Source organism: Armigeres subalbatus, chromosome 1 (assembly GCF_024139115.2).
Source record: "Armigeres subalbatus isolate Guangzhou_Male chromosome 1, GZ_Asu_2, whole genome shotgun sequence".
Lineage (NCBI taxonomy): Eukaryota > Metazoa > Arthropoda > Insecta > Diptera > Culicidae > Armigeres > Armigeres subalbatus.
In genome coordinates this window covers 109695197-109720664 of record NC_085139.1, presented here as the reverse complement: position 1 = coordinate 109720664, position 25468 = coordinate 109695197, and the positions used below count along the sequence as shown (strand labels likewise).

Genomic DNA, 25468 nt, shown 5'->3' with positions numbered 1-25468 from the left:
GATAGAACTCCAGCAGATGCTCGGAGATGACGTGGACCAAACTTTGCATCCGCTCGTCATCGTAGAACCTGGACGTGACAGCACCGGCCCGAATATCATTGATCAATACGGCTGAATCTTGGTCCTTCACCATGTCAACGATCAATGTTGCACCGGTCAGATTGTTATTGGCGATCTTAGCCGAATGGTACAGTTTGTCCTGTAGACCTCTCAGGGACGAATCATGTCCGGAGTAGGGTTTGACAAATTGGCTGTAGGCCACCGGAATGATGGGAACCAGGGTGGAATCCAACAGTTCGCTGATGCTTTGGATGTCATCCAGATGGTCGTTGTTTGTGTTTAGGCGTTTGATGGTTGATCCCTGCCATATCGAGTAACAAACCAAACTGTACAGCATAATTCCACAGAGTACAATGCGAGAGGAGGTTCGTTTCGGTAGTGGAGTGGAAACGGCCAGAGTTACGGCAAAGGTGTGCATCGCACTGACCATGTAGGATTCCTCCAGTTTTTGAAACGATATCCAATTCATAAATCGTTGTAAAATGGGAAATGAAATTGCAATTAGGATGCTCGTGCCGTAAAAGGGCCACGTAAAGCTATTAAAGAAGACGCGGTTTTTGCTTCGAGATCGGTAATAGTTTCGAGGGACTATGAAGATCAGTTTGGCGGTGCTCAGCTGACCCAAATATTGGAGATTGGTTATACCATAGCTGTGAATAATCCTGGAATTTGCCGCCAAGTCAATCTGATTCCGCTCGATTAAGTCCAGTGATCCCCCTAAAGAGCCATTGGGATAAACGAATCCTGTTGATAGCTGACTTGGGAGCAACACGAAGTTAGCGGTGAAATTCATCTTTCGCTTCATAACTTCGACGATTTCCCCTTCCAAATAGTCGAATCGCACTATTTTACCATTCTTTCTTATTGCCAATGACATTAGATCGACATCTGCTATGGCAATTTTTAGTGGAAACTTTTTAAGGTTGCTGACTCGATCGTGTAAGAATATCTCGACGTGATTCATATACGATTCAATTTCTTCTAATGATTGAATCAAATGGCAGTCCAGATGTTGCTCGTTGATTATTTCCGCTTTCACTTGAAACGGATTGAAAAGGCACGACTCAATGGTATGGTCATCAATTCTGTTTAGAATTAGCAGATTAAAAATATCGTATTCGTTCCACGCCAGTCGAAAGAGGTCTATGATTTGCTGCCGTTCAAACTGTCTCGCCATCAAGGCGATTCTCGCCAGCGGATTGAATTTAGCAAAAGCAGGAAGCAATTGGTCCGAAAATACGTCGTACGATCCCAAGCTGAGAAAACCTTCCAACTTAGAATATGGATTGATGTTTTTCACGTTATCAGGATTTTTTCGGTACTTTTCAGCTTGGGCAAGAAATCTGTGAAAAACAAAAAAGATGACTCAATGTGGGCGAAACAGTGACTCAGAACACTTACTCATCCAAAGTGTACAGAATAACAGGATTATTAATTCCATGGATGGTGCAGCGCAGGGTAATGAGTTTTCCATCCTGATTGTGAAGAGTTTCAATCGCTGTTAGGATAGGTTGATGCTGCATGAAACGTTTGGTGATGTCCGCGAAGATTTCATTGGACGTCTGGAGGCAGTAGTTGACCGAAACTTGGATGGCGGATTCGTTGCCTAAGGCAGACACAGTGCTTAGACACACCACCAAAATCACCAGCACCGAATGCATTTTAGATCCGGTAATGGTGGGATGTCTTACAGCAGGACTTTTATATCGTTTATGAGTACAATGGATAGTTAGTCGTGTTTGTTCTTCGATTAAATGTACAATAAGAGCAGACAATGCAAAAGACGATGAATAAAAGCGTTAACAATGGAAGCCTCCATATTGTGACGTTGTCACTTTATCAATTGTATTTCGGTTACAGAATAAGAATAAGTTTGATGGTTTTATAAAACATTTATCCTCAATTTTTGCTAGCTAAATGCTCTATGAACCATAAAATTGAAATCATATTTAAAATAGCTGTTGACTCTATTATATATAATGATGGTGTTGGATATTACACACCGCAAGAAGTCGTACAGAATGTCTTGAGTATTAGGAACAATGAATCAATTAGTAAACGAATAAATGAATAAATGAATAAATGAATAAATGAATAAATGAATAAATGAATAAATGAATAAATGAATAAATGAATAAATGAATAAATGAATAAATGAATAAATGAATAAATGAATAAATGAATAAATGAATAAATGAATAAATGAATAAATGAATAAATGAATAAATGAATAAATGAATAAATGAATAAATGAATAAATGAATAAATGAATAAATGAATAAATGAATAAATGAATAAATGAATAAATGAATAAATGAATAAATGAATAAATGAATAAATGAATAAATGAATAAATGAATAAATGAATAAATGAATAAATGAATAAATGAATAAAATGAATAAAATGAATAAATGAATAAATGAATAAGTAATGAATAAATGAATAAATGAATAAATGAATAAATGAATAAATGAATAAATGAATAAATGAATAAATGAATAAATGAATAAATGAATAAATGAATAAATGAATAAATGAATAAATGAATAAATGAATAAATGAATAAATGAATAAATGAATAAATGAATAAATGAATAAATGAATAAATGAATAAATGAATAAATGAATAAATGAATAAATGAATTAAGAAAATGAATAAATGAAAAAAAGAATAATTGATCCAAATCCAATCCAAATCCAATCCAAATCCAATCCAAATCCAATGCAAATCCAATCCAAAATCCAAATTCAATTCAAATCCAATCAAAATCCAATCCAAATCCAATCCAAATCCAATCCAAATCCAATCCAAATCCAACCAAACCAATCCAAACCAATCCAAACCAATCCAAACCAATCCAAACCAATCCAAACCAATCCAAACCAACCAAACCAATCCAAACCAATCCAAACCAATCCAAACCAATCCAAACCAATCCAAACCAATCCAAACCAATCCAAACCAATCCAAACCAATCCAAACCAACCAAACCAATCCAAACCAATCCAAACCAATCCAAACCAATCCAAACCAATCCAAACCAATCCAAACCAATCCAAACCAATCCAAACCAACCAAACCAATCCAAACCAACCAAACCAACCAAACCAATCCAAACCAACCAAACCAATCCAAACCAATCCAAACCAATCCAAACCAATCCAAACCAATCCAAACCAACCAAACCAATCCAAACCAATCCAAACCAATCCAAACCAACCAAACCAACCAAACCAATCCAAACCAATCCAAACCAATCCAAACCAATCCAAACCAATCCAAACCAATCCAAATCCAATCCAAACCAACCAAACCAATCCAAACCAACCAAACCAATCCAAACCAATCCAAACCAATCCAAACCAACCAAACCAATCCAAACCAATCCAAACCAACCAATCCAAACCAACCAAACCAACCAAACCAATCCAAACCAACCAAACCAATCCAAACCAATCCAAACCAATCCAAACCAACCAAACCAATCCAAACCAACCAAACCAATCCAAACCAATCCAAACCAATCCAAACCAATCCAAACCAACCAAACCAATCCAAACCAACCAAACCAACCAAACCAACCAAACCAATCCAAACCAATCCAAACCAATCCAAACCAACCAAACCAATCCAAACCAATCCAAACCAATCCAAACCAATCCAAACCAATCCAAACCAATCCAAACCAATCCAACCAATCCAAACCAATCCAAACCAATCCAAACCAATCCAAACCAACCAAACCAACCAAACCAACCAAACCAACCAAACCAACCAAACCAATCCAAACCAACCAAACCAACCAAACCAATCCAAACCAATCCAAACCAACCAAACCAACCAAACCAACCAAACCAACCAAACCAACCAAACCAATCCAAACCAATCCAAACCAATCCAAACCAACCAAACCAATCCAAACCAATCCAAACCAACCAAACCAATCCAAACCAACCAAACCAATCCAAACCAACCAACCAAACCAATCCAAACCAACCAAACCAACCAAACCAACCAAACCAACCAAACCAATCCAACCAAACCAATCCAAACCAATCCAAATCCAACCAAACCAATCCAAACCAATCCAAACCAACCAAACCAATCCAAACCAACCAAACCAACCAAACCAATCCAAACCAATCCAAACCAATCCAAACCAATCCAAACCAACCAAACCAATCCAAACCAATCCAACCAACCAATCCAAACCAATCCAAACCAATCCAAACCAATCCAAACCAATCCAAACCAATCCAAACCAATCCAAACCAACCAAACCAATCCAAACCAATCCAAACCAACCAAACCAACCAAACCAACCAAACCAATCCAAACCAACCAAACCAACCAAACCAACCAAACCAATCCAAACCAATCCAAACCAATCCAAACCAACCAAACCAATCCAAACCAACCAAACCAATCCAAACCAATCCAAACCAATCCAAACCAACCAAACCAACCAAACCAATCCAAACCAACCAAACCAACCAAACCAATCCAAACCAACCAAACCAATCCAAACCAATCCAAACCAATCCAAACCAACCAAACCAATCCAAACCAACCAAACCAACCAAACCAACCAAACCAATCCAAACCAACCAAACCAATCCAAACCAATCCAAACCAACCAAACCAATCCAAACCAACCAAACCAATCCAAACCAACCAAACCAACATAAACCAACCAAACCAATCCAAACCAATCCAAACCAATCCAAACCAATCCAAACCAACCAAACCAATCCAAACCAATCCAAACCAATCCAAACCAACCAAACCAATACAAACCAATCCACATCCAATATAAACCAAACCAATCCAAACCAATCCAAACCAATCCAAACCAACCAAACCAATCCAAACCAATCCAAACCAATCCAAACCAACCAAACCAACCAAACCAACCAAACCAATCCAAACCAACCAAACCAACCAAACCAATCCAAACCAATCCAAACCAACCAAACCAAACCAATCCAAACCAATCCAAACCAACCAAACCAATCCAAACCAATCCAAACCAATCCAAACCAATCCAAACCAACCAAACCAATCCAAACCAATCCAAACCAATCCAAACCAATCCAAACCAATCCAAACCAATCCAAACCAATCCAAACCAACCAAACCAACCAAACCAACCAAACCAATCCAAACCAACCAAACCAACCAAACCAACCAAACCAATCCAAACCAACCAAACCAATCCAAACCAATCCAAACCAATCCAAACCAATCCAAACCAATCCAAACCAATCCAAACCAACCAAACCAACCAAACCAATCCAAACCAACCAAACCAATCCAAACCAACCAAACCAATCCAAACCAATCCAAACCAATCCAAACCAATCCAAACCAATCCAAACCAATCCAAACCAACCAAACCAATCCAACCAATCCAAACCAATCCAAACCAATCCAAACCAATCCAAACCAACCAAACCAATCCAAACCAATCCAAACCAACCAAACCAATCCAAACCAACCAAACCAATCCAAACCAATCCAAACCAACCAAACCAACCAAACCAATCCAAACCAATCCAAACCAACCAAACCAATCCAAACCAACCAAACCAACCAAACCAATCCAAACCAATCCAAACCAACCAAACCAATCCAAACCAATCCAAACCAATCCAAACCAATCCAAACCAACCAAACCAACCAAACCAATCCAAACCAATCCAAACCAATCCAAACCAATCCAAACCAATCCAAACCAATCCAAACCAACCAAACCAACCAAACCAATCCAAACCAATCCAAACCAACCAAACCAATCCAAACCAACCAAACCAATCCAAACCAATCCAAACCAATCCAAATCCAACCAAACCAATCCAAACCAATCCAAACCAATCCAAACCAATCCAAACCAATCCAAACCAATCCAAACCAACCAAACCAATCCAAACCAATCCAAACCAACCAAACCAACCAAACCAATCCAAACCAATCCAAACCAATCCAAACCAATCCAAACCAATCCAAACCAATCCAAACCAACCAAACCAATCCAAACCAATCCAAACCAATCCAAACCAATCCAAACCAACCAAACCAATCCAAACCAACCAAACCAATCCAAACCAATCCAAACCAACCAAACCAACCAAACCAACCAAACCAATCCAAACCAATCCAAACCAACCAAACCAATCCAAACCAATCCAAACCAATCCAAACCAACCAAACCAATCCAAACCAACCAAACCAACCAAACCAATCCAAACCAATCCAAACCAACCAAACCAATCCAAACCAATCCAAACCAATCCAAACCAATCCAAACCAACCAAACCAACCAAACCAACCAAACCAATCCAAACCAATCCAAACCAACCAAACCAATCCAAACCAATCCAAACCAATCCAAACCAACCAAACCAATCCAAACCAATCCAAACCAATCCAAACCAATCCAAACCAACCAAACCAACCAAACCAATCCAAACCAACCAAACCAATCCAAACCAACCAAACCAATCCAAACCAATCCAAACCAATCCAAACCAACCAAACCAATCCAAACCAACCAAACCAACCAAACCAACCAAACCAACCAAACCAATCCAAACCAACCAAACCAACCAAACCAACCAAACCAACCAAACCAATCCAAACCAATCCAAACCAACCAAACCAATCCAAACCAATCCAAACCAACCAAACCAACCAAACCAACCAAACCAATCCAAACCAACCAAACCAATCCAACCAACCAAACCAATCCAAACCAATCCAAACCAATCCAAACCAACCAAACCAATCCAAACCAACCAAACCAATCCAAACCAACCAAACCAATCCAAACCAATCCAAACCAACCAAACCAACCAAACCAATCCAAACCAATCCAAACCAACCAAACCAATCCAAACCAACCAAACCAATCCAAACCAACCAAACCAATCCAAACCAACCAAACCAACCAAACCAACCAAACCAATCCAAACCAATCCAAACCAATCCAAACCAACCAAACCAACCAAACCAATCCAAACCAACCAAACCAACCAAACCAACCAAACCAACCAAACCAACCAAACCAACCAAACCAATCCAAACCAACCAAACCAATCCAAACCAACCAAACCAACCAAACCAATCCAAACCAACCAAACCAATCCAAACCAACCAAACCAATCCAAACCAACCAAACCAATCCAAACCAATCCAAACCAATCCAAACCAACCAAACCAACCAAACCAATCCAAACCAACCAAACCAACCAAACCAACCAAACCAATCCAAACCAACCAAACCAATCCAAACCAACCAAACCAATCCAAACCAATCCAAACCAACCAAACCAACCAAACCAATCCAAACCAATCCAAACCAATCCAAACCAATCCAACCAACCAACCAAACCAACCAAACCAACCAAACCAATCCAAACCAACCAAACCAACCAAACCAATCCAAACCAACCAAACCAACCAAACCAATCCAAACCAATCCAAACCAACCCAAACCAACCAAACCAAACCAAACCAATCCAAACCAATCCAAACCAATCCAAACCAATCCAAACCAATCCAAACCAACCAAACCAACCAAACCAACCAAACCAACCAAACCAATCCAAACCAATCCAAACCAACCAAACCAATCCAAACCAATCCAAACCAACCAAACCAACCAAACCAATCCAAACCAACCAACCAACCAAACCAATCCAAACCAATCCAAACCAACCAAACCAATCCAACCAACCAAACCAATCCAAACCAATCCAAACCAATCCAAACCAACCAAACCAACCAAACCAACCAAACCAATCCAAACCAACCAAACCAATCCAAACCAACCAAACCAACCAAACCAATCCAAACCAACCAAACCAACCAAACCAACCAAACCAACCAAACCAACCAAACCAACCAAACCAATCCAAACCAACCAAACCAATCCAAACCAATCCCAAACCAACCAAACCAATCCAAACCAATCCAAACCAACCAAACCAATCCAAACCAACCAAACCAACCAAACCAATCCAAACCAACCAAACCAATCCAAACCAATCCAAACCAATCCAAACCAATCCAAACCAATCCAAACCAATCCAAACCAATCCAAACCAACCAAACCAACCAAACCAATCCAAACCAATCCAAACCAACCAAACCAATCCAAACCAATCCAAACCAACCAAACCAATCCAAACCAACCAAACCAACCAAACCAATCCAAACCAACCAAACCAACCAAACCAACCAAACCAATCCAAACCAATCCAAACCAACCAAACCAATCCAACCAACCAAACCAACCAAACCAATCCAAACCAATCCAAACCAATCCAAACCAATCCAAACCAACCAAACCAATCCAAACCAACCAAACCAAACCAATCCAAACCAATCCAAACCAAATCCCAAACCAACCAAACCAACCAAACCAACCAAACCAATCCAAACCAACCAAACCAATCCAAACCAATCCAAACCAATCCAAACCAATCCAACCAAACCAATCCAAACCAACCAAACCAATCCAAACCAATCCAAACCAATCCAAACCAAACCAAACCAACCAAACCAATCCAAACCAACCAAACCAACCAAACCAAACCAAACCAATCCAAACCAACCAAACCAACCAAACCAACCAAACCAACCAAACCAATCCAAACCAATCCAAACCAACCAAACCAACCAAACCAATCCCAAACCAACCAAACCAACCAAACCAATCCAAACCAATCCAAACCAACCAAACCAACCAAACCAATCCAAACCAACCAAACCAATCCAAACCAACCAAACCAACCAAACCAACCAAACCAATCCAAACCAACCAAACCAATCCAAACCAACCAAACCAACCAAACCAATCCAAACCAATCCAAACCAATCCAAACCAACCAAACCAATCCAAACCAATCCAAACCAACCAAACCAATCCAAACCAACCAAACCAACCAAACCAATCCAAACCAACCAAACCAATCCAAACCAACCAAAACCAATCCAACCAACCAACCAAACCAACCAAACCAATCCAAACCAACCCAAACCAACCAAACCAACCAAACCAATCCAAACCAATCCAAACCAATCCAAACCAACCAAACCAACCAAACCAATCCAAACCAATCCAAACCAATCCAAACCAATCCAAACCAATCCAAACCAATCCAAACCAACCAAACCAACCAAACCAACCAAACCAACCAAACCAATCCAAACCAATCCAAACCAATCCAAACCAACCAAACCAATCCAAACCAACCAAACCAATCCAAACCAACCAAACCAATCCAAACCAACCAAACCAATCCAAACCAACCAAACCAACCAAACCAACCAAACCAATCCAAACCAACCAAACCAACCAAACCAATCCAAACCAATCCAAACCAACCAAACCAACCAAACCAATCCAAACCAATCCAAACCAACCAAACCAATCCAAACCAATCCAAACCAATCCAAACCAACCAAACCAACCAAACCAACCAAACCAACCAAACCAACCAAACCAACCAACCAACCAAACCAACCAAACCAATCCAAACCAACCAAACCAACCAAACCAACCAAACCAACCAAACCAATCCAAACCAACCAAACCAATCCAAACCAACCAAACCAACCAAACCAATCCAAACCAATCCAAACCAACCAAACCAACCAAACCAACCAAACCAATCCAAACCAACCAAACCAACCAAACCAACCAAACCAACCAAACCAATCCAAACCAATCCAAACCAACCCAAACCAATCCAAACCAACCAAACCAACCAAACCAATCCAAACCAATCCAAACCAATCCAAACCAACCAAACCAACCAAACCAACCAAACCAACCAAACCAATCCAAACCAACCAAACCAACCAAACCAATCCAAACCAATCCAAACCAATCCAAACCAACCAAACCAACCAAACCAATCCAAACCAACCAAACCAACCAAACCAATCCAAACCAATCCAAACCAACCAAACCAATCCAAACCAACCAAACCAACCAAACCAATCCAAACCAACCAAACCAACCAAACCAACCAAACCAATCCAAACCAACCAAACCAATCCAAACCAACCAAACCAACCAAACCAATCCAAACCAATCCAAACCAACCAAACCAACCAAACCAACCAAACCAACCAAACCAATCCAAACCAATCCAAACCAATCCAAACCAACCAAACCAACCAAACCAATCCAAACCAATCCAAACCAACCAAACCAACCAAACCAACCAAACCAATCCAAACCAACCAAACCAACCAAACCAATCCAAACCAATCCAAACCAACCAAACCAACCAATCCAAACCAACCAAACCAACCAAACCAATCCAAACCAACCCAAACCAATCCAAACCAACCAAACCAACCAAACCAATCCAAACCAACCAAACCAATCCAAACCAACCAAACCAATCCAAACCAATCCAAACCAATCCAAACCAACCAAACCAACCAAACCAATCCAAACCAATCCAAACCAACCAAACCAATCCAAACCAATCCAAACCAACCAAACCAATCCAAACCAATCCAAACCAACCAAACCAACCAAACCAACCAAACCAATCCAAACCAATCCAAACCAACCAAACCAACCAAACCAACCAAACCAATCCAAACCAATCCAAACCAATCCAAACCAATCCAAACCAACCAAACCAACCAAACCAACCAAACCAACCAAACCAATCCAAACCAACCAACCAACCCAAACCAATCCAAACCAACCAAACCAACCAAACCAACCAAACCAATCCAAACCAATCCAAACCAACCAAACCAATCCAAACCAATCCAAACCAATCCAAACCAATCCAAACCAATCCAAACCAACCAAACCAACCAAACCAACCAAACCAATCCAAACCAATCCAAACCAACCAAACCAATCCAAACCAACCAAACCAATCCAAACCAACCAAACCAATCCAAACCAATCCAAACCAACCAAACCAACCAAACCAACCAAACCAACCAAACCAACCAAACCAATCCAAACCAATCCAAACCAACCAAACCAACCAAACCAACCAAACCAACCAAACCAATCCAAACCAATCCAAACCAACCAAACCAACCAAACCAACCAAACCAATCCAAACCAACCAAACCAACCAAACCAACCAAACCAACCAAACCAACCAAACCAATCCAAACCAACCAAACCAACCAAACCAATCCAAACCAATCCAAACCAACCAAACCAATCCAAACCAACCAAACCAATCCAAACCAACCAAACCAACCAAACCAATCCAAACCAATCCAAACCAACCAAACCAATCCAAACCAACCAAACCAATCCAAACCAACCAAACCAACCAAACCAATCCAAACCAACCAAACCAACCAAACCAACCAACCAAACCAACCAAACCAATCCAAACCAACCAAACCAATCCAAACCAAACCAAACCAATCCAAACCAACCAAACCAACCAAACCAATCCAAACCAAACCAACCAAACCAACCAAACCAACCAAACCAACCAAATCCAACCAAACCAACCAAACCAACCAAACCAATCCAAACCAATCCAAACCAATCCAAACCAACCAAACCAATCCAAACCAATCCAAACCAACCAAACCAATCCAAACCAACCAAACCAATCCAAACCAACCAAACCAACCAAACCAATCCAAACCAACCAAACCAATCCAAACCAACCAAACCAACCAAACCAATCCAAACCAATCCAAACCAATCCAAACCAATCCAAACCAATCCAAACCAATCCAAACCAACCAAACCAACCAAACCAACCAAACCAACCAAACCAATCCAAACCAATCCAAACCAACCAAACCAATCCAAACCAACCAAACCAATCCAAACCAATCCAAACCAACCAAACCAACCAAACCAACCAAACCAATCCAAACCAACCAAACCAATCCAAATCCAACCAATCCAAACCAATCCAAACCAATCCAAACCAATCCAAACCAATCCAAACCAACCAAACCAATCCAAACCAACCAAACCAATCCAAACCAATCCAAACCAATCCAAACCAATCCAAACCAATCCAAACCAACCAAACCAATCCAAACCAATCCAAACCAATCCAAACCAACCAAACCAATCCAAACCAACCAAACCAATCCAAACCAATCCAAACCAATCCAAACCAATCCAAACCAACCAAACCAACCAAACCAACCAAACCAATCCAAACCAATCCAAACCAACCAAACCAATCCAAACCAATCCAAACCAATCCAAACCAACCAAACCAACCAAACCAACCAAACCAATCCAAACCAACCAAACCAATCCAAACCAACCAAACCAATCCAAACCAATCCAAACCAATCCAAACCAACCAAACCAATCCAAACCAACCAAACCAATCCAAACCAATCCAAACCAACCAAACCAACCAAACCAATCCAAACCAACCAAACCAACCAAACCAACCAAACCAACCAAACCAACCAAACCAACCAAACCAATCCAAACCAACCAAACCAACCAAACCAAACCAAACCAACCAAACCAACCAAACCAATCCAAACCAATCCAAACCAACCAAACCAATCCAAACCAACCAAACCAATCCAAACCAACCAAACCAACCAAACCAATCCAAACCAATCCAAACCAATCCAAACCAATCCAAACCAATCCAAACCAACCAAACCAACCAAACCAATCCAAACCAACCAAACCAATCCAAACCAATCCAAACCAACCAAACCAATCCAAACCAATCCAAACCAACCAAACCAACCAAACCAACCAAACCAATCCAAACCAACCAAACCAATCCAAACCAACCAAACCAACCAAACCAACCAAACCAATCCAAACCAACCAAACCAACCAAACCAATCCAAACCAATCCAAACCAACCAAACCAACCAAACCAATCCAAACCAATCCAAACCAATCCAAACCAACCAAACCAATCCAAATCCAATCCAAATCCAATCCAAATCCAATCCAAATCCAATCCAAATCCAATCCAAATCCAATCAAAAACCAATCCAAATCCAATCCAAATCCAATCCAATCCAAATCCAATCCAAATCCAATCCAAATCCAATCCAAATCCAATCCAAATCCAATCCAAATCCAATCCAAATCCAATCCAAATCATATCCAAATCCAATCCAAATCTATTCCAATAAATGAATAAATGAATAAATGTGTGGGACATCTCTTCCAGAAAAATAGCCCATCTGGAACTCTGAAAAGTGAGTTTCTATAAGTCTAGACGAATTAATGATTATCATTATTTTTTTCAAACTTTGTTCCGAGCCAAGTGATAGTAATTTTGTCTGTATTGTACATTTCTTTCAACAGCGAAACACAAAAATGAGATTTACAAGGCTGTATATATTTCTAAAATGGTACCTAATAAGAAAAATGAATTTTTAAATTTCTTGGACAAAATTAATTGGTAAGTTTGAAAACAAGATCCTTGCCATTTCTTAGTGTTCGTAAGAAGTTCAATCATATAGTACGATGCGTTTGTTTTTTCGAGTTCATCGATTTTATTAAAAGCTCGCCACAAAATACTAAAATGGCCACTGCGAACAATCCAAAAACCAGAAAAATAATTACCTTCAATGCGCCTAAATCAATTGTTGCGGCTTGATTTTCTCGTTCCATAAAGTTCCCTCCCGCGCGTCGTCTGATCACCAGAAGCTGCGTCTCAAATGTCATGCGATCAGTTCCATACTCTATCAAACCAGCGTCAATATACTGCAGCAAAATCCGATTGAATGTTTCCACATATGGTGAGGTAAGTGGAACGTACATTGCTGAGTAGAATTCGTACGCCACTTCGGGGATCACATGGAGCAACGCTTCGCCCGTCTTATTGTCGTAGAATTGTGGAACGAACTCTTCAATCTTATCCTGTGCCAGCAGTTTGGCGAATGATCTCTTGGTAATGAGCCTCGATAAAAGCTGCGGTGTATCCAATCCTTCCATCATAATGCGATTCTCAAGATTGTATCTGGCTGTAACCTGCTCGCTATACTTGAAAAATGTTGTAAAAGAAGGATCAATAGATATGTTCAAAGAAGAATCCATAAGCTCCTGAATCGTTTGAAGATCTCTACTGTTATCAGCTGTGTTCACTTCCTTAATCATGTTCCCCTGGAACACACTGTAGGTGATGAGCTGAAACCAAATCAGTGTTATCCAGTATATACGTTGTGATGATATTTCTCGAATCACGATGGATATGTTGGTCATGGTTGCGTACGTCATGAAGACGGATGATATCCATGGGGTTTTTGAATTGCTCTTCGCGAGAGCCATCTGGAAGCTGTAATATTCCAGAATCCGAAATCCTATCGGGAACCAAAATAAAATCGAGTAATACACGAGCATAAACTCCAACGACAAGGCAATTATGTCTACCTCCCTCCGAGCATGAGGGTAGTAGTTTTTTGGCACCACATATCGAAAAGGGGTAGCTATGACTGGAACTACGAACTGTACATTGGAAGTTTCATGTAGGGAAAACATTATCCTAGTTCTGGCCAGATCCGTCCTGCCGTACTCGACTTCCCCTAGAGAACCAATGAATGTCCCATTCGACATTCGATAACCGTAGTCAAAGTTATCGCCCACACTTATCGGTGTCAGATTCAGTTTGTTGGTTATCATTCGGAGAACCGGTCGATCTATCAAACGTAGGTAAGCGTTGTCGGTTGGTCGTTCGACGGAATCTATGCGATATTGTGTTACCTAAATAGAAAAGATGATTAAGTAGAGTTCTGGTTCGCTTTTTCATTGATCAGTGAATCTTACCCTAAGCGTTTGCTTTTCGTGTTCCGTAGAATGTCCGGAAACCTCCACATGACGGGCAATGTCATGCAGATCACCACCAGTGAAGCATTCGACGGTCAACTCAGAATTTAGCATGCAAACGGACAACTCAGGATCAATGTTGACCATAATCGATCGTTGGAACATGGTTGATGCCTTCCGAAGAGATCCCGAGTTGCGATCAATGTCACCTCTCATGATCAGCATGGCCAGTTTTTCGTAGTGACTTCTACCGCCCAAGTGGTTTGTGATGGATTCTGAGATTCCTATCAACAGTAACCCGTCGATATTCAGGTATTGGTTTTTGTCATCTGTTATGATAGATCAAAAGTGAACTTCAAGTATATGTAGCAAAAATTCGAACACTTACAATTTCCTAACGATTCATAAATGGTGTAGCTCAGAGACTCAGCAAATATTTCCACTTGGGCAATGCACTGCGACCAATCAGTTGTCATCGGGAAGATGGAAATAGTTGAAATATTCTAGAAATAGAAAAATTAATATTTGAAGCACAAATATGAATAATGTACTACAACTGATGAAATAAAATAATACAAACCACTTTGATCAGTAAGTTCTTAAGTTTGAAAATAATTGTCATTGGGCGTTCTTGTGAAAATTCAAATGAATTTTCCATGAAATTATGTTCACATGAAAATTAAAAAAAAAATCATCATTATTCCAACGAAACTTACGAAGGATTTCCAAAAGAAATTCAAAGCAATGGTGCGATAAATATCGAAAAAAATTTCCCGGAAAGTATAATAGACTGTTTGTGTGACGACTGTTTCTTTTGTATTTTAGTAAAAAACGGCTACTCAGTCTAAATTTAGTAAAACGAGTATGTTATTTACCCAACGTTTCGACACGGGGATTGTGTCTTCCTCAGGGGGAAAATACTGTCGTTTTTTGTCTATTGTTTGGCCTAACTTTAACTGTCACGGTTGAAAATTTGGTTTGTTGGTACATTTCTTCGGAACCACTGCACTTAAAAAAGTTTGTACTCTCCGGCATGGAGTAGAAATAGCGCCATTGCCGGCGAGTACAAACTTTTTTAAGTGCAGTGGTTCCGAAGAAATGTACCAACAAACCAAATTTTCAACCGTGACAGTTAAAGTTAGACCAAACAATAGACAAAAAACGACAATATTTTCCCCCTGAGGAAGACACAATCCCCGTGTCGAAACGTTGGGTAAATAACATACTCGTTTTACTAAATTTAGACTGAGTAGCCGTTTTTTACTAAAATAAGTATAACAGACTCCCTCTGAAATTCAGGTGATGTAAGGTACCCGAGTAGCACACTTGTCACATATCAGTCACTGTTGCTCACTGAATTGTGCTACTAAGGGTATTTCAAGATTCAAGATATAAAATTTTCGAGCCATAGGTTTTTGGATTGATTCGACAAATCAGTGGAATAGAGAAATTCGGTCACCGTTGTCGCAAGATGATATTTTTTCTCTTTGTGGCCGAAGAAGTTGGTTTCAAACCCACCTTATTTCAAATCAAGCAGGACCACACAATTTACGCCTATAATTCATTGTCATTGTCATTTTAACGGTTTTGCCTCCAAAACTACGCTTTGTTATCGAAATCCCGGAGACCCATTGATAATACATCAATCGGCTCAGTTCAAAAATACCTATTCAGATCCCCTCTCGATCGAGACTACTCGAATGGTTCCGAGGGTGGATCAATTCTACTCCGACGGGGAGTTCCTCAACGTTGCGTTGGAAGCTTCCCTAAAACAAACGACTCGCCTAAACAGGTGACCGTTGGCTTCTCCAACCGTTGCTGATGGTGGCCAATTAGTAGCAACTTGATGCGGGAATAGCACTTCGATTGCTGTTTACAACAGCCTCGTTGATTTTTGTTCGAAAGTTGCCCGTTTCCCCTTTGGTTTTGGTCCTAATCACCCGATTGGCGTCATCCCATGGGTTCGTTTTAGCGCTCTGTCACAGTCTGTTGAAGCAGGTTTTCTTGCTCTCTTTCATAACCTTGCTTAGGGCTAGCACAGACGAACAGACATAACACTCGTCAAATTTCCATCGTTCACTGATTTACTGGTCAATTCAAATAATCAGTAGTTGGCCAATCGATCACTTGTGGCGCACGCATCGTTTTTGCTCGAGTTTGACGTTTGCTCGCTACCGCCATCTCCTTCGTGATTTGCCCAACTAACTGAAATCAACAGATGTCGTTAGTGTTTGAACGACGATGAATTTGATGGGTAAATGTTCAATGTGTTATGTCTGTTTGTCTGTGGGGCTAGTTTCATTGCTTTTAATGTTTCGATTTGTTCTCCCTCACTACCGCCCAACGAGCTCTTTGAAAACTTGTTCTAGCCCTGATGAAGGTTGCGAGAAGGGCTGAAAATTGCTGACTCCAACTCCGCGGTCGCGTTTTTCTCGTCATGGTAGCGTCACCACACTTCCCGTGTTTTCCTCTATTCCCTGAGCTTCACTTCCGCTATCGAAGTATGCAATCTTCCACGCTCGGGTTGTAGAAGTTGCTGCACAGCTTGCTTTTTTTACCTAACTTCCTATCCTGTAGCCCGCTGCGGTCCTCCTGGGGTAGTTGTAACCCTGTGGGTACCTTCGCTGGCCTCAGGGGGTACCTCGGACAAAAATGCGTAGAATTTCGATTTTAGTTAATGGCGGATGTATTTCAATTCCAATGAAAACTAATTGATGAAGTTTTGAAAACTTTCCTCCGGAAGTTCCTCCAGGAATTCCTCCGGAAGTTCCTCCAGGAATTCCTCCGGAAGTTCCTCCAGGAATTCCTCCGGAAGTTCCTCCAGGAATTCCTCCGGAAGTTCCTCCAGGAATTCCTCCGGAAGTTCCTCCAGGAATTCCTCCGGAAGTTCCTCCAGGAATTCCTCCGAGTTCCTCCAGGAATTCCTCCGGAAGTTCCTCCAGGAATTCCTCCGGAAGTTCCTCCAGGAATTCCTCCGGAAGTTCCTCCAGGAATTCCTCCGGAAGTTCCTCCAGGAATTCCTCCGGAAGTTCCTCCAGGAATTCCTCCGGAAGTTCCTCCAGGAAGTTCTCCGGAAGTTCCTCCAGGAATTCCTCCGAAGTTCTCTCCAGGAATTCCTCCGGAAGTTCCTCCAGGAATTCCTCCGGAAGTTCCTCCAGGAATTCCTCCGGAAGTTCTCCAGGAATTCCTCCGGAAGTTCCTCCAGGAATTCCTCCGGAAGTTCCTCCAGGAATTCCTCCGGAAGTTCCTCCAGGAATTCCTCCAGTTCCTCCAGGAATGCCTCCGGAAGTTCCTCCAGGAATTCCTCCGGAAGTTCCTCCAGGAATTCCTCCGAAGTTCCTCCAGGAATTCCTCCGGAAGTTCCTCCAGGAATTCCTCCGAAGTTCCTCCAGAAATTCCTCCGGAAGTTCCTCCAGGAATTCCTCCGGAAGTTCCTCCAGGGATTCCTCCGGAAGTTCCTCCAGGAATTCCTCCGGAAGTTCCTCCAGGAATTCCTCCAGAAGTTCCTCCAGGAATTCCTCCAGAAGTTCCTCCAGGAATTCCTCCGAAAATTCCTCCGGAAGTTCCTCCAGGAATTTCTCCAGAAGTTTCTCCAGGAATTCCTCCAGAAGTTCCTCCAGGAATTCCTCCGAAAGTTCCTTCAGGAATTTCTCCGGAAGTTCCTCCAAGAATTCTTCTCGAAGTTCCTCCAAAAATTCTTCCGGAAGTTCTTCCAGGAAACCCTCCGTAAGTTTTTCCAGGAATTCTTCCGGAAGTTCCTCTAGGAATACCTCCGAAGGTTCCTCCAGGAATACCTCCGAAAGTTCCTCCAGGAATTCCTCCGGAAGTTCCTCCAGGAATTCCTCCGGAAGTTCCTCCAGGAATTCCTCCGGAAGTTCCTCCAGAAATTCCTCCGGAAGTTCCTCCAGGAATTCCTCCGGAAGTTCCTCCAGGAATTCCTCCGAAGTTCCTCCAGGAATTCCTCCGGAAGTTCCTCCAGGAATTCCTCCGGAAGTTCCTCCAGGAATTCCTCCGAAGTTCCTCCAGGAATTCCTCCGAAGTTCCTCCAGGAATTCCTCCGGAAGTTCCTCCAGGAATTCCTCCGGAAGTTCCTCCAGGAATTCCTCCGAAGTTCCTCCAGGAATTCCTCCGGAAGTTCCTCCAGGAATTCCTCCGGAAGTTCCTCCAGGAATTCCTCGGAAGTTCCTCCAGGAATTCCTCCGGAAGTTCCTCCAGGAATTCCTCCGGAAGTTCCTCCAGGAATTCCTCCGGAAGTTCCTCCAGGAATTCCTCCGAGTTCCTCCAGGAATTCCTCGGAAGTTCCTCCAGGAATTCCTCCGGAAGTTCCTCCAGGAATTCCTCCGGAAGTTCCTCCAGGAATTCCTCCGAAGTTCCTCCAGGAATTCCTCCGGAAGTTCCTCCAGGAATTCCTCCGGAAGTTCCTCCAGGAATTCCTCCGGAAGTTCCTCCAGGAATTCCTCCGGAAGTTCCTCCAGGAATTCCTCCGGAAGTTCCTCCAGGAATTCCTCCGGAAGTTCCTCCAGGAATTCCTCCGGAAGTTCCTCCAGGAATTCCTCCGAAGTTCCTCCAGGAATTCCTCCGAAGTTCCTCCAGGAATTCCTCCGGAAGTTCCTCCAGGAATTCCTCCGGAAGTTCCTCCAGGAATTCCTCCGGAAGTTCCTCCAGGAATTCCTCCGAAGTTCTCCAGGAATTCCTCCGGAAGTTCCTCCAGGAATTCTCCGGAAGTTCCTCCAGAATTCCTCGGAAGTTCCTCCAGGAATTCCTCCGGAAGTTCCTCCAGGAATTCCTCCGGAAGTTCCTCCAGGAATTCCTCCGGAAGTTCCTCCAGGAATTCCTCCGAAGTTCCTCCAGGAATTCCTCCGAAGTTCCTCCAGGAATTCCTCCGGAAGTTCCTCCAGGAATTCCTCCGGAAGTTCCTCCAGGAATTCCTCCGAAGTTCCTCCAGGAATTCCTCCGAAGTTCCTCCAGGAATTCCTCCGAAGTTCCTCCAGGAATTCCTCCGAAGTTCCTCCAGGAATTCCTCCGGAAGTTCCTCCAGGAATTCCTCCGGAAGTTCCTCCAGGAATTCCTCCGGAAGTTCCTCCAGGAATTCCTCCGGAAGTTCCTCCAGGAATTCCTCCGGAAGTTCCTCCAGGAATTCCTCCGAAGTTCCTCCAGGAATTCCTCCGGAAGTTCCTCCAGGAATTCCTCCGGAAGTTCCTCCAGGAATTCCTCCGGAAGTTCCTCCAGGAATTCCTCCGGAAGTTCCTCCAGGAATTCCTCCGAAGTTCCTCCAGGAATTCCTCCGAAGTTCCTCCAGGAATTCCTCCGAAGTTCCTCCAGGAATTCCTCCGGAAGTTCCTCCAGGAATTCCTCCGAAGTTCCTCCAGGAATTCCTCCGGAAGTTCCTCCAGGAATTCCTCCGGAAGTTCCTCCAGGAATTCCTCCGGAAGTTCCTCCAGGAATTCCTCCGAAGTTCCTCCAGGAATTCCTCCGAAGTTCCTCCAGGAATTCCTCCGAAGTTCCTCCAGGAATTCCTCCGGAAGTTCCTCCAGGAATTCCTCCGGAAGTTCCTCCAGGAATTCCTCCGAAGTTCCTCCAGGAATTCCTCCGGAAGTTCCTCCAGGAATTCCTCCGGAAGTTCCTCCAGGAATTCCTCCGGAAGTTCCTCCAGGAATTCCTCCGAAGTTCCTCCAGGAATTCCTCCGGAAGTTCCTCCAGGAATTCCTCCGGAAGTTCCTCCAGGAATTCCTCCGAAGTTCCTCCAGGAATTCCTCCGGAAGTTCCTCCAGGAATTCCTCCGGAAGTTCCTCCAGGAATTCCTCCGGAAGTTCCTCCAGGAATTCCTCCGGAAGTTCCTCCAGGAATTCCTCCGGAAGTTCCTCCAGGAATTCCTCCGGAAGTTCCTCCAGGAATTCCTCCGGAAGTTCCTCCAGGAATTCCTCCGAAGTTCCTCCAGGAATTCCTCCGGAAGTTCCTCCAGGAATTCCTCCGGAAGTTCCTCCAGGAATTCCTCCGGAAGTTCCTCCAGGAATTCCTCCGAAGTTCCTCCAGGAATTCCTCCGGAAGTTCCTCCAGGAATTCCTCCGAAGTTCCTCCAGGAATTCCTCCGGAAGTTCCTCCAGGAATTCCTCCGGAAGTTCCTCCAGGAATTCCTCCGAAGTTCCTCCAGGAATTCCTCCGAAGTTCCTCCAGGAATTCCTCCGGAAGTTCCTCCAGGAATTCCTCCGAAGTTCCTCCAGGAATTCCTCCGGAAGTTCCTCCAGGAATTCCTCCGGAAGTTCCTCCAGGAATTCCTCCGGAAGTTCCTCCAGGAATTCCTCCGGAAGTTCCTCCAGGAATTCCTCCGGAAGTTCCTCCAGGAATTCCTCCGGAAGTTCCTCCAGGAATTCCTCCGGAAGTTCCTCCAGGAATTCCTCCGAAGTTCCTCCAGGAATTCCTCCGGAAGTTCCTCCAGGAATTCCTCCGAAGTTCCTCCAGGAATTCCTCCGAAGTTCCTCCAGAAGTTCCTCCAGGAATTCCTCCGAAGTTCCTCCAGGAATTCCTCCGGAAGTTCCTCCAGGAATTCCTCCGAAGTTCCTCCAGGAATTCCTCCGAAGTTCCTCCAGGAATTCCTCCGAAGTTCCTCCAGGAATTCCTCCGGAAGTTCCTCCAGGAATTCCTCCGGAAGTTCCTCCAGGAATTCCTCCGGAAGTTCCTCCAGGAATTCCTCCGGAAGTTCCTCCAGGAATTCCTCCGAAGTTCCTCCAGGAATTCCTCCGAAGTTCCTCCAGGAATTCCTCCGGAAGTTCCTCCAGAATTCCTCCGGAAGTTCCTCCAGGAATTCCTCCGGAAGTTCCTCCAGGAATTCCTCCGGAAGTTCCTCCAGGAATTCCTCCGAAGTTCCTCCAGGAATTCCTCCGGAAGTTCCTCCAGGAATTCCTCCGGAAGTTCCTCCAGGAATTCCTCCGGAAGTTCCTCCAGGAATTCCTCCGAAGTTCCTCCAGGAATTCCTCCGGAAGTTCCTCCAGAATTCCTCCGAAGTTCCTCCAGGAATTCCTCCAGTTCCTCCAGGAATTCCTCCGAAGTTCCTCCAGGAATTCCTCCGGAAGTTCCTCCAGGAATTCCTCCGGAAGTTCCTCCAGGAATTCCTCGGAAGTTCCTCCAGGAATTCCTCCGAAGTTCCTCCAGGAATTCCTCCGAAGTTCCTCCAGGAATTCCTCCGGAAGTTCCTCCAGGAATTCCTCCGGAAGTTCCTCCAGGAATTCCTCCGAAGTTCCTCCAGGAATTCCTCCGGAAGTTCCTCCAGGAATTCCTCCGAAGTTCCTCCAGGAATTCCTCCGAAGTTCCTCCAGGAATTCCTCCGGAAGTTCCTCCAGGAATTCCTCCTGAAGTTCCTCCAGGAATTCCTCCGGAAGTTCCTCCAGGAATTCCTCCGAAGTTCCTCCAGGAATTCCTCCGGAAGTTCCTCCAGGAATTCCTCCGGAAGTTCCTCCAGGAATTCCTCCGGAAGTTCCTCCAGGAATTCCTCCGAAGTTCCTCCAGGAATTCCTCCGGAAGTTCCTCCAGGAATTCCTCCGGAAGTTCCTCCAGGAATTCCTCCGGAAGTTCCTCCAGGAATTCCTCCGGAAGTTCCTCCAGGAATTCCTCCGGAAGTTCCTCCAGGAATTCCTCCGGAAGTTCCTCCAGGAATTCCTCCGGAAGTTCCTCCAGGAATTCCTCCGGAAGTTCCTCCAGGAATTCCTCCGGAAGTTCCTCCAGGAATTCCTCCGAAGTTCCTCCAGGAATTCCTCCGGAAGTTCCTCCAGGAATTCCTCCGGAAGTTCCTCCAGGAATTCCTCCGGAAGTTCCTCCAGGAATTCCTCCGGAAGTTCCTCCAGGAATTCCTCCGGAAGTTCCTCCAGGAATTCCTCCGGAAGTTCCTCCAGGAATTCCTCCGGAAGTTCCTTCCAGGAATTCCTCCGGAAGTTCCTCCAGGAATTCCTCCGGAAGTTCCTCCAGGAATTCCTCCGGAAGTTCCTCCAGGAATTCCTCCGAAGTTCCTCCAGGAATTCCTCCGGAAGTTCCTCCAGGAATTCCTCCGGAAGTTCTCCAGAATTCCTCCGAAGTTCCTCCAGGAATTCCTCCGGAAGTTCCTCCAGGAATTCCTCCGGAAGTTCCTCCAGGAATTCCTCCGGAAGTTCCTCCAGGAATTCCTCCGGAAGTTCCTCCAGGAATTCCTCCGGAAGTTCCTCCAGGAATTCCTCCGAAGTTCCTCCAGGAATTCCTCCGGAAGTTCCTCCAGGAATTCCTCCGGAAGTTCCTCCAGGAATTCCTCCGGAAGTTCCTCCAGGAATTCCTCCGAAGTTCTCCAGGAATTCCTCCGGAAGTTCCTCCAGGAATTCCTCCGAAGTTCCTCCAGGAATTCCTCCGAAGTTCCTCCAGGAATTCCTCCGGAAGTTCCTCCAGGAATTCCTCCGGAAGTTCCTCCAGGAATTCCTCCGGAAGTTCCTCCAGGAATTCCTCCGGAAGTTCCTCCAGGAATTCCTCCGGAAGTTCCTCCAGGAATTCCTCCGAAGTTCCTCCAGGAATTCCTCCGAAGTTCCTCCAGGAATTCCTCCGAAGTTCCTCCAGGAATTCCTCCGGAAGTTCCTCCAGGAATTCCTCCGGAAGTTCCTCCAGGAATTCCTCCGAAGTTCCTCCAGGAATTCCTCCGGAAGTTCCTCCAGGAATTCCTCCGAAGTTCCTCCAGGAATTCCTCCGGAAGTTCCTCCAGGAATTCCTCCGGAAGTTCCTCCAGGAATTCCTCCGGAAGTTCCTCCAGGAATTCCTCCGGAAGTTCCTCCAGGAATTCCTCCGGAAGTTCCTCCAGGAATTCCTCCGGAAGTTCCTCCAGGAATTCCTCCGAAGTTCCTCCAGGAATTCCTCCGGAAGTTCCTCCAGGAATTCCTCCGGAAGTTCCTCCAGGAATTCCTCCGAAGTTCCTCCAGGAATTCCTCCGGAAGTTCCTCCAGGAATTCTCCTTCCTCCAGGAATTCCTCCGGAAGTTCCTCCAGGAATTCCTCGGAAGTTCCTCCAGGAATTCCTCCGAAGTTCCTCCAGGAATTCCTCCGGAAGTTCCTCCAGGAATTCCTCCGAAGTTCCTCCAGGAATTCCTCCGAAGTTCCTCCAGGAATTCCTCCGGAAGTTCCTCCAGGAATTCCTCCGGAAGTTCCTCCAGGAATTCCTCCGAAGTTCTCCAGAATTCCTCCGAAGTTCCTCCAGGAATTCCTCCGGAAGTTCCTCCAGGAATTCCTCCGAAGTTCCTCCAGGAATTCCTCCGGAAGTTCCTCCAGGAATTCCTCCGGAAGTTCCTCCAGGAATTCCTCCGAAGTTCCTCCAGGAATTCCTCCGAAGTTCCTCCAGGAATTCCTCCGGAAGTTCCTCCAGGAATTCCTCCGAAGTTCCTCCAGGAATTCCTCCGGAAGTTCCTCCAGGAATTCCTCCGAGTTCTCAGGAATTCCTCGGAAGTTCCTCCAGGAATTCCTCCGGAAGTTCCTCCAGGAATTCCTCCGGAAGTTCCTCCAGGAATTCCTCCGAAGTTCCTCCAGGAATTCCTCCGAAGTTCCTCCAGGAATTCCTCCGGAAGTTCCTCCAGGAATTCCTCCGGAAGTTCCTCCAGGAATTCCTCCTTTGTTCCTCCAGGAATTCCTCCGGAAGTTCCTCCAGGAATTCCTCCTTTGTTCCTCCAGGAATTCCTCCGGAAGTTCCTCCAGGAATTCCTCCGGAAGTTCCTCCAGGAATTCCTCCGGAAGTTCCAGGAATTCCTCGGAGTTCCTCCAGGAATTCCTCCGAAGTTCCTCCAGGAATTCCTCCAACTATTCCTCCAGGAATTCCTCCGGAAGTTCCTCCAGGAATTCCTCCGGAAGTTCCTCCAGGAATTCCTCCGGAAGTTCCTCCAGGAATTCCTCCGGAAGTTCCTCCAGGAATTCCTCCGGAAGTTCCTCCAGGAATTCCTCCGGAAGTTCCTACAGGAATTCCTCCGGAAGTTCCTCCAGGAATTCCTCCGGAAGTTCCTCCAGGAATTCCTCCGGAAGTTCCTCCAGGAATTCCTCCTAAGTGCCTCCAGGAATTCCTCCGGAAGTTCCTCCAGGAATTCCTCCGGAAGTTCCTCCAGGAATTCCGCCGGAAGTTCCTCCAGGAATTCCTCCGGAAGTTCCTCCAGGAATTCCTACCGAATGTCCTCCAGGAATTCCTCCGGAAGTTCCTCCAGGAATTCCTCCGGAAGTTCCTCCAGGAATTCCTCCGGAAGTTCCTCCAGGAATTCCTCCGGAAGTTCCTCCAGGAATTCCTCCGGAAGTTCCTCCAGGAATTCCTCCGGAAGTTCCTCCAGGAATTCCTCCGGAAGTTCCTCCAGGAATTCCTCCGGAAGTTCCTCCAGGAATTCCTCCGAAGTTCCTCCAGGAATTCCTCCGAAGTTCCTCCAGGAATTCCTCCGGAAGTTCCTCCAGGAATTCCTCCGAAGTTCCTCCAGGAATTCCTCCGGAAGTTCCTCCAGGAATTCCTCCGAAGTTCCTCCAGGAATTCCTCCGGAAGTTCCTCCAGGAATTCCTCGGAAGTTCCTCCAGGAATTCCTCCGGAAGTTCCTCCAGGAATTCCTCCGGAAGTTCCTCCAGGAATTCCTCCGGAAGTTCCTCCAGGAATTCCTCCGGAA

The 25468-nt window shown here is 44.4% G+C and overlaps 1 protein-coding gene across 1 annotated transcript in view; it reads right to left on the bottom strand.

The window, feature by feature from the left end:
- Nucleotides 1-13479: 13479 nt before the first annotated feature.
- The window catches only part of LOC134205293 (uncharacterized), a 29119-nt gene continuing 17130 nt past the window's right edge, over nucleotides 13480-25468 (bottom strand). The window contains exons 2-4 of the mRNA XM_062680424.1: nucleotides 15227-15341; nucleotides 14839-15167; nucleotides 13480-14775 (exon numbers count right to left, since the gene is read on the bottom strand). Coding sequence (XP_062536408.1) covers nucleotides 13528-14775; nucleotides 14839-15167; nucleotides 15227-15341 — 1692 coding nt within the window. The 3' untranslated portion in view covers nucleotides 13480-13527. The remainder of the gene's footprint in view (nucleotides 14776-14838; nucleotides 15168-15226; nucleotides 15342-25468) is intronic.